The 12,172-nt window shown below is 42.0% G+C and overlaps 2 protein-coding genes across 6 annotated transcripts in view; one reads left to right on the plus strand and one right to left on the minus strand.

Moving 5' to 3' along the window:
• Positions 1–12,172, plus strand: part of ccdc135 (coiled-coil domain containing 135) — a 31,388-nt gene that overhangs the window by 1,835 nt on the left and 17,381 nt on the right. Inside the window, exons 2-3 of one of the 4 annotated variants that reach the window (XM_042111207.1) lie at positions 10,142–10,147; positions 11,518–11,549. The exons of 1 other annotated variant lie outside the window; for it this stretch is intronic. The gene's annotated coding sequence lies outside the window, so the exon portion shown is untranslated. Of the gene's footprint in view, positions 1–10,141; positions 10,148–11,422; positions 11,550–12,172 lie in introns of those variants that run through there. 2 more of the 4 variants (XM_042111206.1, XM_042111208.1) reach the window with 2 other exon arrangements.
• Positions 5,738–11,497, minus strand: lcat (lecithin-cholesterol acyltransferase). 2 transcript variants are annotated; one of them, XM_042111215.1, is made up of 6 exons: positions 11,413–11,497; positions 10,172–10,328; positions 9,384–9,499; positions 9,197–9,292; positions 8,044–8,268; positions 5,738–6,849 (listed from the first exon to the last, which is right to left on the minus strand). In XM_042111215.1, exons 2-6 carry the CDS (start codon positions 10,264–10,266, stop codon positions 6,227–6,229), a joined length of 1,155 nt encoding a protein of 384 aa, XP_041967149.1. In that variant the 5' UTR covers positions 10,267–10,328; positions 11,413–11,497; the 3' UTR covers positions 5,738–6,226. The 2 variants fall into 2 exon arrangements, with proteins under 2 accessions (XP_041967149.1, XP_041967148.1); XM_042111214.1 differs by lacking the exon at positions 11,413–11,497 and adding an exon at positions 10,709–11,246.

Below are 12,172 nucleotides of genomic sequence, written 5' to 3' on the forward strand. Positions count from 1 at the left end.
TCAGTTTTGGCCACAATTGTATTTGTTGTTTTGGTGGCGTTGTGGTGGCCAGTCCTGCAGCGAGGATATATTGTCAAGTCTGATATATGTACAAGACAGCTGAAGTTGTGTTTCTCTCTGGTCCAGGATAGGGTACAACAACAATAACACATTAATACAGCGACAATGTAAAGTATTTACAAACTAAATGTACCGCATATGTGGTACAAAATATGACCGCTGCTCAGTCCTGTACATCCGTTCCGCGAAAATAAATCACACTTGTCAATTTGTCTCTATCTCCTACTCCATCCCCCACTCTTGAAACTTTCTTGTATGTGCATGCCTGTGTGTGTGTGTGTGCACATGTTTGCCTGTGTGATTACGTGTGTGTGTCTGAGTGTGTGCGTGCCTGTGTGCGTGTGTATGTGTGTGTGGGTGTGTGTGTGTGGATGTGTGTGTGGATGTGTGCATGTGTGTGTGTCTGCGTGTGGATGCATGTGTATGTCAATTTGTCTCCATCTCCTTATAGAGCCTGACCAATATGGGATTTTGAGGGCCGATACCAATTTCAACGTTTGAGTTTTTCAAAAACTGATAACCGATATATCGGCCGATAGTGATTTTTTACAAACACAATGTAAAATGTTCTCCCATTACAAGGTTCTAATCAACAGGGAGCATTATGTATTTGAATAGTACGACGGAGTATTAGGGCCACACATGAAGAAAAAAATATTTTTGCCATGGCGAGATTAAACTCAACATGTTGACTTTAAAGTCCCCATGTCGACATTAAACTCGACATTTCGAGAATAAAGTTGAGATGTCATATCGACTTTAATCTCGACGTGTCGACTTTAAAGTCGACATGCTGACATTAAACTCGCAATACAGTTTAAACATAGCATACACAGTTTAAGCTAGCCTACACTAACACACAGTCACATGAATAATGGGCTTCAAATCAAATAGGTGTTATTTCAGATAGATTGCTAGATTGCAGATATTCAGATAGAATTGCTTTTCAACTGCTTTTCCATGTCTCACCTGCAATAAACATAGGAGGCTATAAGCAGGTATAGCCTAAGCATATCTACTATTTTGATCCCGTGAGGGAATATGTGTGCATGTATACTTTATTTATGCACTGTGTGCATATGTACGCATGTAGGCTACTAGTATATGGGGTGGTCGGGAGGAGGACAGCTTGCATACATTGGCCTACATACTTCTGCCATCTGGTTTCCACTGGATTTTTTGATTGTCGGTGCCTTTAAAGTAGTAAACGATTATTAATGCTAACCGGGAGCTAGTTCCGATGTACGCGGGCGGAGGAGGGCGTTAGATCATACCTGTCAACATTTACCTTCCCAAAAACGGGAGATTTTTTTTCCGGGGATATATTTGCATATTTAATACGTTTCATACACGTGTTTCAACACTGCATTTCGGTCGTTGCTTTTACCTTACCATTCATTACCTCACGCATGCCAGTTATGTATCCACCAGCTGCCTGCCTGCAGCTTACTTCCAAAACTCCAAAGCTGCTTGCTGTCAGATTTGGTTCCGAGGGAACAAGTTCAGTGTATCAACAACACTCAATAGTAGTTTATGTGATGTGTTAATCAATTAAATTCCCAACAATTTCACAACAGCTAGTTCTGGAGTAGGCCATTCATCTAGCCCGCTTGCTTATGACGAGACTCAGGCTGCGCAGTTGGCACCCGCTTCCTTATTTGGGTTTTGGGTTGCCAGGTTTTAGCCTATGACAAAACGGTTGAAATTGAAACTAAGTGATCGTGTATGTGCAGGGTGTATTTCATACACAATCTGGCAACCTAAATGCATCAATGATTTTAAAATTAAGTTTGATGGCCATGCAAATTACGGGAGTTTTCTGGGAGAAATAACAAAACGGGAGGGTGCTGGGAGATGACCTTGAAATATGGGAGAAACCCGGGAAAAAACGGGAGTGTTGACAGGTATGCGTTAGATCTCGCTCATAACCAGTCACAACCTAACGTGATGGTCATTTTCACGTGTGATTCACGCGTGATTTCAGTGGTCTAAAAGTAAATCGTTTGCAAGGTTCAGCCTCTTTTCAACACGACTTAACTTTGGTTTGACTGTGCTGAGAGTTTGTTGGCTGTTATTGAGATATTATTTGAAAAAGAAAGAAATCGCCGACAAAGACAACTAAAGACATGACGAGACGAGATTTTTTTTTTCACGAAAAACAGATAATGATAAGCAGACTAGGAATCAGAGGCAGAGTCGTATTGAGTCGATAGCTTTATTTTGCATGACCTTGATTAGAACAGTAACATTTTAAGAATGTATTAACAACCGATTTCATGCAGGGTTAGTGCCACCTCAGTAGACAGGCTCTGGTGCCACAAACTCCATTTCGGTGAAGATAAACTATGAAACATTGCCGTTGCTATGCAACCTTGACTCAGGGAGTCGCGGCGTCCGAAGCGTGCGTTAGCTTAGTGCTTCTTACTGATATATTTCTACTTTAACGGCACCGACAATCAAAAAATCCAGTGGAAACTAGATGGCAGAAGTGTGTAGGCCAATCGGCCCACCATTTTTTTCTACTTCGCCACCTACAGATGTTTGACAGGTATGATATTTCGAATAAGTCCCGCCTCCGTAACTTCCGTATCCATCCAACTTCCGGGCGTCGAATGTCTATGGGAAATAACATGGCGTTTCGAAATATCATACCGGTAAAACATCTGTAGGTGGCGAAGTAGAAAAAAATGGTGAGCTGATTGACCTACACACTCCGCCTAGCTCCACTCATTTATCTGGGATCAATCCATTGAAGTGTTGCTTCAGAAGGCTGGGCCTAATCAAAAAATGGTTGCATATGATTGGATAAGCCACTTGTCCATCATCTATTGACGTGCTACTTCAACCACTCACATCGAAGCCAACCCGTGACACTGATAACAGTCTCACAGTCGCTTCTATGCTATGTCACATCTATGAAACTCCCGCCCTGCGTCCTGATTGGCTCTACCATACAATCTCGTGCTGAAATGCCTTGAAACAATTCCGGCATAATTGCTTTGAACGTTTCAGTCTTGTCCCCCATTCCTGCTTTATATGTCATAGTGGGTTTAACAGTAATAGAATATTCTGATATATGATATAGTTACCTGACGTCCGATATCAAAACTGGGAACATAACCCATGTTTGACAGCATAGACAAAACTAGTTTGAGACAAGTTTAATGAGTTAAATATAGTTCACAGTTGACAGAAAAGTTCCACCAACAGCATGCATTATTCACAGAAAGGTTCCATAAACATTTAAGTGAGAACAGGGCCATTCAGACATCTGAGGGGTATTCCAAGTAGGCCTATGTGGTTTAGTGACAAACTTGGGTAAATTGACAGAATAAGTTGTAAACCTCCCAGTAGAAAAGCTGTATGATACAGGAAACATGGTTGTGTGTATTTTAATATTCATAGTGGGCTTAATAGTAATAGAATATTTTGATATGATATATTATAAAGTGATGACACCCAATAAACACTGGGAACATAACTAACCCATGTTTGACAGCATAGACAGAAACTGGTTTGATACAAGTTTTAATGGGTTAAATTGACAGGAAAAATCCATTAACATTTTCTGCTCAGTGCCATCAAAAATAAAGTTTGATGAACAGACATTGGTGTGGCATAAGTAAAGGAAATAATGGAGTAACTGGGTTCAATATCAACAGCATTTGTTAGACAAGTTCCATAAATATTGTAAAGTGCAAGTTTGTAGGTTTGTTTCTGATCCTTAAAAAACAGACATTGGTTTGGCATAGTAAGTGTAACAGTTCATCAATTCAAGACAAAATAGTGACTTGTCACTTGTACAGTGCCAATGGGTTCATCAACAGCATCTGTTATTTACAGTTCAAAGGTTTCAGCCCCAATGAAGAGATTAAATAAAGAGGAATTAAGAAACATTTCAGAAACTGCTAAGATCAGCCCCGTTCATTGCAATCAGTAAAGAATCGGGGAGTGTCTTCACAGGCTCAGTGAGACAGAGGTTACTGTCATGCAGTTGGTTCTATGATTTCGATAACTGGTGCATGTAATTTTGTATGTTCCCACCTTGCTAAAATTGCTTGGGTACACTTTGGCTAAGAAAAGTGTATCAGACAGCAGGTGGGCAAATAAGATAGCAGTACATAGTGAAACTGGGTAAACTCCAGAACTCTAAAAGAGGACTGAGTCAACCAGACGATGGGGAAATGGGACACAGAGTGGTGAATGCAGGTGATGAAGGTGGAGCTCATAAATCAAATATTCAGTCACAGTGTAGCAGATGCCCTGCAATACTGCAATGAAGATAAGGGCAAGGGAGATATAAAATAAATAAATGAAAGGAATTTGAGAGGCATCTTATTCTTGTTAGGGTAAATTACATGTGAATAATACAGTGTTGGGCAAGCTACTTCGAAATTGTAGTGAGCTAAACTATCAGTTACTCTGCCATGAATAAAACACTACACAATACTACCACCCAGTCAAATGTATTAGTAACACAAACACAGCAGTAGGCTAGTTCTCTACATAGGAAGCTACTTTAAATTGTGCCAATTACACATGACAAGAAAAGTGTAGCTTGTGTGGCTAAGCTACTTGATAAATAAAGAAGTTAAGCTATTGAAAAGTTACTTTATTCAGGAAATAACGTTAGTGAAGCTAGGCTACCAACACGCTTAGGCTACAAGTAGCAGCTAGCGATGTAAGGGATAATGTATTGTCCGCCGGTAATTATCAGAAAATAAGTCCCGACAGGGAGAACAGATCTTCGCATTGTATCGCGGAGTGATTTATTATTAGCTGTGCAAAGTCTGAGTTGAAATGTCCAGGGATATTCCAACTCATTGAACGTCTCTCGGCCAATCAGAAACAAATAAATAGTTCCATAGAACCCAATTGTTGTATAATGCCCAATAATAGGCTATAGTCTGTGCCACTTGTGTAAAATTCGCCGGCCAAATCTAGTAGGCTATGATTTATTTCTACAATAGCCTTTTTGTGTCAGTTGTAATCTAAGTCAGTGTTATGGAATATGACTTATCAAGTCTCAGTTCATAGCCGGGTGAACACCGAGTAAACAGCCTAGCTAGCTGGCTACGATTCTCATACAGTAATATCAAAGATCCTTGCTCCTTCTCAACTCTCTGGTAATATTCTATTCACAAAATACAACCGTTAGTACGGTAATGTTAAATCTTACTTGTGAAAAGTAAATCCCCCGAGCCCTGTTTGCGATGGTCCGCCGATTTGAGCAGGAACATGCTGCACAGGGCTGGCATCTTGTGTCTTCTGCTGCAACGCAACGTAGCCTATGACCGGTCCAATATAGCGGCCGCATTTCTCGTTTCCAGGAGCCAATGCAGCGTCTATGTATATTATGTCTATGCTCTCAGTTACGACTGAGAAGGGTCTGGTTTTAACCGGGCTAGGCTAGAATGGCTTTATATAATTGAAAGTGATCATTTTTCCTGATATATTATAATGGAGGTTATTTTAGGAGGCTGTATGGACAACAACATTTTCATCACTTCTACCTTCATAATTTCTGGCATTCTGCATTTTGAAAATAAATTCAGGTCACTAATAATAACCAGGACAAAAGAAGGATTAAACATAAGCTAATAGAAGTAATAGGCAATGATGGGACAAAGCTCAAAGACAAAGTCTATGAAAGAATATTAATGTTATTTTCATCACATTTTATTTCTGCTATTTGGTTTAACCAATACACACCACATAATGTTTGCACTACAGTCTGGAGTCAGTCACATGAAGAATCATTAGGTCAAACCTAAGGCATCCAGTCATATAAAAGTCCATATATATATAAATGTTGTATACATAATAATTAGAATACAAATAAATTCACAAACACAATAAAAAAGAAACAATTTGTATTTTAGGTACCTAAAATATCCATCTTCAACACATAATGGAAAGACACCACAAGTAATACATACTGTACAACTGAAGGCTTGAGGCTTTAAGAGTCTGTACAGAGCAGGAACCTTTTCTCCATCTTAAAAAACACGGTTGTCTCGCTGATGTGTGTGATATTTGGCACTGAGTTACCAGATTACTTTCTTTAACACTCTTTAATATTTCTCCTTCCATATGCACTCATGACGGGCAGGTATGTACTCTAAACAGAACGCTGCATCTGCCTCCACTTCCACGCAAGCTTAGCCTAGGGTGGGGAGAGTAGGGGCTCAACCGTGGGCAACAGGCTCATGTTCTGAGGCCGAGGTGCCCGTGTGGGGTAAAAGTCGTACGCCCGGTACACGTCGTCGATGTGCTTCCCCTCGAAGATCCTCTGGAGCATGAGCAGGACCCGGGGGTTGAAGACCATGTCCAGGTGGGGCAGTCCCCACAGCTCCTTCACGTGGACCGGCTGCTCCTGCTGACCCACCCAGCGCTTGCACAGACTCATGCTGCGACTGTCCACCGTGTCGTCGCCGTCCTCGTAGAGCATGTCCACCGGGTCGGCGTTGGGGAACTCCTCGTCGTACACGTAGGTGACCGGTGTGGGGAGCCCCACTCCGTAAAAGCAGTAGACCTCCACACCTGGAGTGGGCAGACCGGCCGTGAGGTTCCTGGTGTCCTCCCACATGTGATAGCCATCCTCAAAGTTGATGTCCTGGAAGAAGCGCTTGTAGTCCTGGTAGGTGTAGTTGAAGGAGGGGGTGGATATGAACACGTGGTCATTTGGCCAGGCTTCCTCAAAGGGGATCATCCATGGGTTGGTGGTCGTCATGCGCTGCTCCTCTCGGATCTTTATATTGGACACCAGAGGGATGCCATCGTTCTCACCTACAAGACAAACCATGTGTTCACTTATACTGTACTGCCTCAACCCATGTGTTCCTTACACCGCCTCAACCCATGTGGTCCTTACACTGCCTCAAACCATTTGGTCCCTACACTGCCTCAAGTGAGCAGTCTAGCCTCTCCACACTAAAGATGAGACCAACTTGTCCAACCATATAAAATGGTTTAGAAAATATAAAGGAAGCTATTCTTGCATGAGATTCTGTACCATTCACTTGGTCTTTCTATAGGCATGTCTGTCTTAAATCTTAATTAATTTTAATGGTTGAATTGATCACAAGTATGAATTACTTAAAGGGAAACTTGGCAGGATTTCCCCCTCTGCTGGAGAAATTGCACATTATGCTATTTCAAACTGTGTGAAAAGGTAATGATAAAGCACATGGATTTGTTTGCAAGCTAGCGAACTGTTAGCATAAGTTTGGCAGAACTATGTGGATGTTACAAGGTAAGAAACACGATTTAAAACGAGTTTCTTGTTTCTCACTTCTCTTTCCGGGACGGTAGTCTCAATGTTGCAAGGTTGGTTTTCCACCTGGGGACGCTAGGCGCAGCGGGGAAAGTCACCATTTTCACCGGAACAGGTCATTTAACCATCCAAATGATTTCTAAACGGGTTTATTAAGTTGAAATAGTTGCCAAGTTCCCCTTTAAGTACGTTCTAACTGCTGCAACACCAATTTGACAATTTTTATGAAATAATGCATATGTAAGAAACAGTTTATCAAAAGCTGAGTACAACTCATTTTGTATTAGGGCTAAAATAAATATGATATATGAACACCAATTTGACAATTTTTATGAAATAATGCATATGTAAGAAACAGTTTATCAAAAGCTGAGTACAACTCATGATATATGTCTATGGGGCAATACATGTCTGTGGTAAATATCATGATCTGTCTAAAGTACACCTATACACAAATGATAAAATGTATAATATAGGAAATTATATTTCTCTTTGTGTTTGGAATTATACCAGGCCAAAAGTCCCCATCACAATCTGACAAAAATCATTCATCACAATAAATTCATTCTGATCAGTAAGTTTTAAATGACATTATCACTAAATCTTTCGCTAATTTCCAGGCCCTATGCTGGACCATTATAGATCTGTCCCTGATGGCAGTCCTCCATCCACACACGACAGACCACAGCTATGAGATGGCTCCATACCTGACGCCAGCACTCTCAGGGGTTTGACAGCCCCTCCCCATGGCGCGCCAAGGGATATGAAGCTCTTGATGTACTTGTCCTTCCACTCCTGGCTTTGCTGCTTCAGGAAGACCAAGATGTAGTTGCTGCCCATGCTGTGGCCAAGCAGATGGACCGGCTGCTGGTATGTGTCGTGCATCTCCTCGACCAGGTCCCGTAACCGATTGAAGTAATCCTCCTGTTCATCTGCAGGGGGAAACAGAGAGAGAACGACCAGTAATGCAACATGCCTTTATCTTCTCCAACACACATCCTCTACATACTTACAGCACACTGCCCCCACCTACCCACACACACACACACTACACAGACACACACACAGTCACTGCTCCACTCCCGCCCACACACACATCTTCACTGTCATCACTCACATACATTACATACAGTACTCTGCTTGCAATAGTAAGTCCCTGACCCCCCCCCCCCCCCCCCCCCCAACACACACACTTACATCATCACTGTCATCACTTCACATACATACAGCACACTGCTTGCTACAGTAAGCCTCCTCTACATACTTGCTGCACACTGCCCCCCCCCCCCAATACACAGCACATTGTCTCATGAGGAAGCTTCTCCAACACACACACATATTGCACACTGCCCTCTCCCCACATACACAGCACACTATCCCATCTCCCCTGTCATCCCCCCAACACACACACCAAGACCCCTGGCAGTTGGGTTAGCCCCTTGAGCCGTGGATCTGCCCAAGGTTTCTTCCTTGGTAAGGGAGTTTTTCCTTGCCCCTGTTGCTCTTGGGTGCTCCTTGTTGGTGCCCCCCACCCAATCCCAATCCTCCCCCACCTTTTTTTTATGCAGCCCTTGCCACTTAATCTACTAAACCCCTCTTCTACTGCACTTTTTACCCCCCCCCCCCCCCCCATTAATGCACAAATAGGCTGACACCAGACATAATTTCACTGCATTTCTTACTTCCAGTAACTATATGCATGTGACAATAAACTTCCTTGTATCCTTGTATCTTGTATGCCTGACTGTTTATTCACCATAGAATTTCTATTGGCAGACACAAGTGTAAAGACGTGTTTGTGTGTGTGTGTGAGTGTGATTGTGAGTGTGTGTGTGTACACATGTCAGAATATTTACATACTTGGGGCAATCCTCCAGTCATAAGGAGCTGCCCGAACGGTCTCATTGCGAACATAGCCCATGTTGACCAGATGCTGCACCATGGTGTGGAAATAACCTGGGGAAAGACAGTTTAATTTACCTGGATCCACTTCACGATTGAATGTAAACAAAACTGTGGTTCTGGGGTTGTGAGTGTCTGTGCTTACCTGCTAATTTGTTTGTGTCCAGAAACTCAATTGGGTAAGTCTGCCCAAAGCCAGGAACCCTCACCTCCACACCAGGAGCATTGGACGTCTTATGTGTGGTCCTGTTGTACACAATCCTATGTGGGTGCGTGGGTGTTGTTGGTGATGGGAGGGTTAATTTATCAAATTATTGATGAATTCACTTGACCCAAAATACAATATCATGTGAGGCTGTTGTATAATCTAGGCCTACTTCTAGGCAGATCGCTATATAACATAATAAAGCTTTAATATCTGTAATTGCTGATAACACAATAAAGCTGCAATTTTAAATAGGCTAATACATGTATCTGGTCCTGATAGCAAATGAAAACAGACATTACACTCTTTACACTCAAAAACTATACTATGCAATTTAGTAGCACTATAACGACTAGCAGCCTCATATTTCACAATATGACACCAGGACTACATATATAATGTCATAGCATACATTTAACTAAAGTGCATGTAAGTTCCTGGCATTCAGTATGAATAGAACCACTGGTAAACCCTATTGATTTAGAAGATTGCATAATGCTGTCACATGTTGATTTTTTTAACAGTGTTCCATTTTATTACTACGACACCTTTCTGTGTACTGTAGCCAGTGTTCACTGTTCTAGTATTTCATAAAGATACTGGAGTTAGATTAAAAAAAAAAGCCTAGATGCTTTCAACACCAGACTCTTAGATGAGGTAACAATTACTGAGGACATACAGTTTAATCACTACAGTAGTCTGATGTCACTGGTCTGATTCTCTCCCACCTGATATTGTCAATCCAACAGTCTACGCCAATTGGCATGAACATGTTGAGATCTATCCAGAGAGTGAAAAAGTCATCTGTTTTCTTGTAACACATCCAGTGCACAAGAGATGGCTTGTCAATCTTTGCCTCTAGACGATTTCCCAAATTCCCTGGAACTAGAGCAAGGGTGAGGAGGTTACTGGCGGTTACTGGTTACATGGCCAAGAGTAAACTGACATTACCATTTGACAAACCCAAAATGACGTCTGATGAAGGGCTTGAGTTGGCCCGAAACGTCATGGTAAATAAATTATAACTTGGGAGCATATACTGGTGTTGCGAACTTTTTTCCCTCTTTCACAAACCCAAAATGAACCGTGAGATGACGGAATTACTCTGTAACCAGCATTGCATTTTGAAAAGATAATTATAATACAATCTTAACAGAACATTCTGCTACAATCTTAAATTGGCAGTAGCCTGCCCTACAAGTAACCAAAGGTTGCTAACTAATTATGCAGTCAGTTTCCCCTACTTCATGCGACAGAGGTCTTACCTATGATAACCGGCGGAGTGTTGTTGGTTGCCGTATGTGGTTTTGCAGTGGGAGGGAAAATAACATTGAAAAGCCAAAACCCTGCAGACTGCTGGATTAGGCACAGTAGCAGCAACGCACGCAACGAGTGAAGAAATGCCATCTTGACCTACTACAATTGAGTTCTTCTTCACAGAGCTAGACTCTGTGCTATTAATGCTGTCGGCACTGCCAGTGACCATGCAGAGGCGCACGGGGGCGGGACCGAGTGGGTTCAGGGAAAACGTGAGTTCAGGGGGTCAATTTACAAAGAGTGAAAGACCCGGGAAAGACCGGTTCCCATATGAGCTGTCCAACATTTCAGTTTAACGTGGGTTTGATCTATTTCATGCTTTGAACCTGGGTAGCGTATGCGCACAAATCATTGTGGAACCACGCGTGAATTGAGTACGCGCGCTCGCGCGCACACAAACACTCCAACCTCTCTCGCACACCAATAATCGCAAACAAATCTACATTGTCCCAGAAAAATAAACATGCCCTATTGATTTTAAGTCGCGCAGCCTACTCAGTGCAGGCGGAAAGTGAAACATTCACATAGCCTAATAAGGAAAGTGGAAGTTTCTTGGCCTAGACATTTAGGGTAGAAATGTACAGTTTAGTGTTTTTATACATATATTTCTCCCTAAAACTGTTCAGTTAAGATAAAAGCAACAGTGTCTTACTTCGCCGTCAGCCGTCTGCCTACAGTCTATGAGCGGGATGTCCCAACTTTACTTTCCAAGATAGTGATCACGCGACATCTTGTCACCATGGAGACAGTAGGGAAGCTGTAAACTCTGCGCGTTCGCTGAAGAGAAAGGTAGGATTAAATAAATCCTGTAATGAAACATTAACGTTCTGGACATAGGCACATTTTTATTCATTAACTTGTCTCCTTTTAGATCTGGTTTCTGTTTACGTTATGTTTGCTTGTCATTGTACCTTCAGCAAATGATGCCCAGGAGTTTTGAAATTGAAGTTAGCTTGCTAGCTAGGGTAACCTAACCAACAAGACGTTTAGTAGGCTATTCAGTCTAACGTTATTTGCTTTAGCCTATGATTTTTCATAGATATATGATGATTTTTCCGAGTGTCCGTTCGCTGTCTCACTGTTCACGTTGACAGATACACATCACTGCTGCAGCAAAACATTTTTTAAGCAATGTATCAGCGTAAAACCCCAATTCCAAAAAAGTTGGAACGAAATTGCAAATCCACATAAAACAGAATGGGACCCACAATTTCCCATGTTCATTTAGTCGCCACTCGCCATTTTTTTAAGTGCCTGTTCCGTTAGGCTACTTGTTTGGAGCATGCTGATGTTTGGCATTGCATTTGTGAAGTCTTCAGGATTCTAGGATATTCTAGATCTGACAAAGTAGTAGCCTTTCTGTATTTTTTTTACCTACAAGCTCCCCCACCCAGAATGGTCTATGGTCCCGA

This window comes from Alosa sapidissima, chromosome 11 (assembly GCF_018492685.1).
Source record: "Alosa sapidissima isolate fAloSap1 chromosome 11, fAloSap1.pri, whole genome shotgun sequence".
In the NCBI taxonomy this organism is placed as follows: Eukaryota; Metazoa; Chordata; class Actinopteri; order Clupeiformes; family Clupeidae; genus Alosa; species Alosa sapidissima.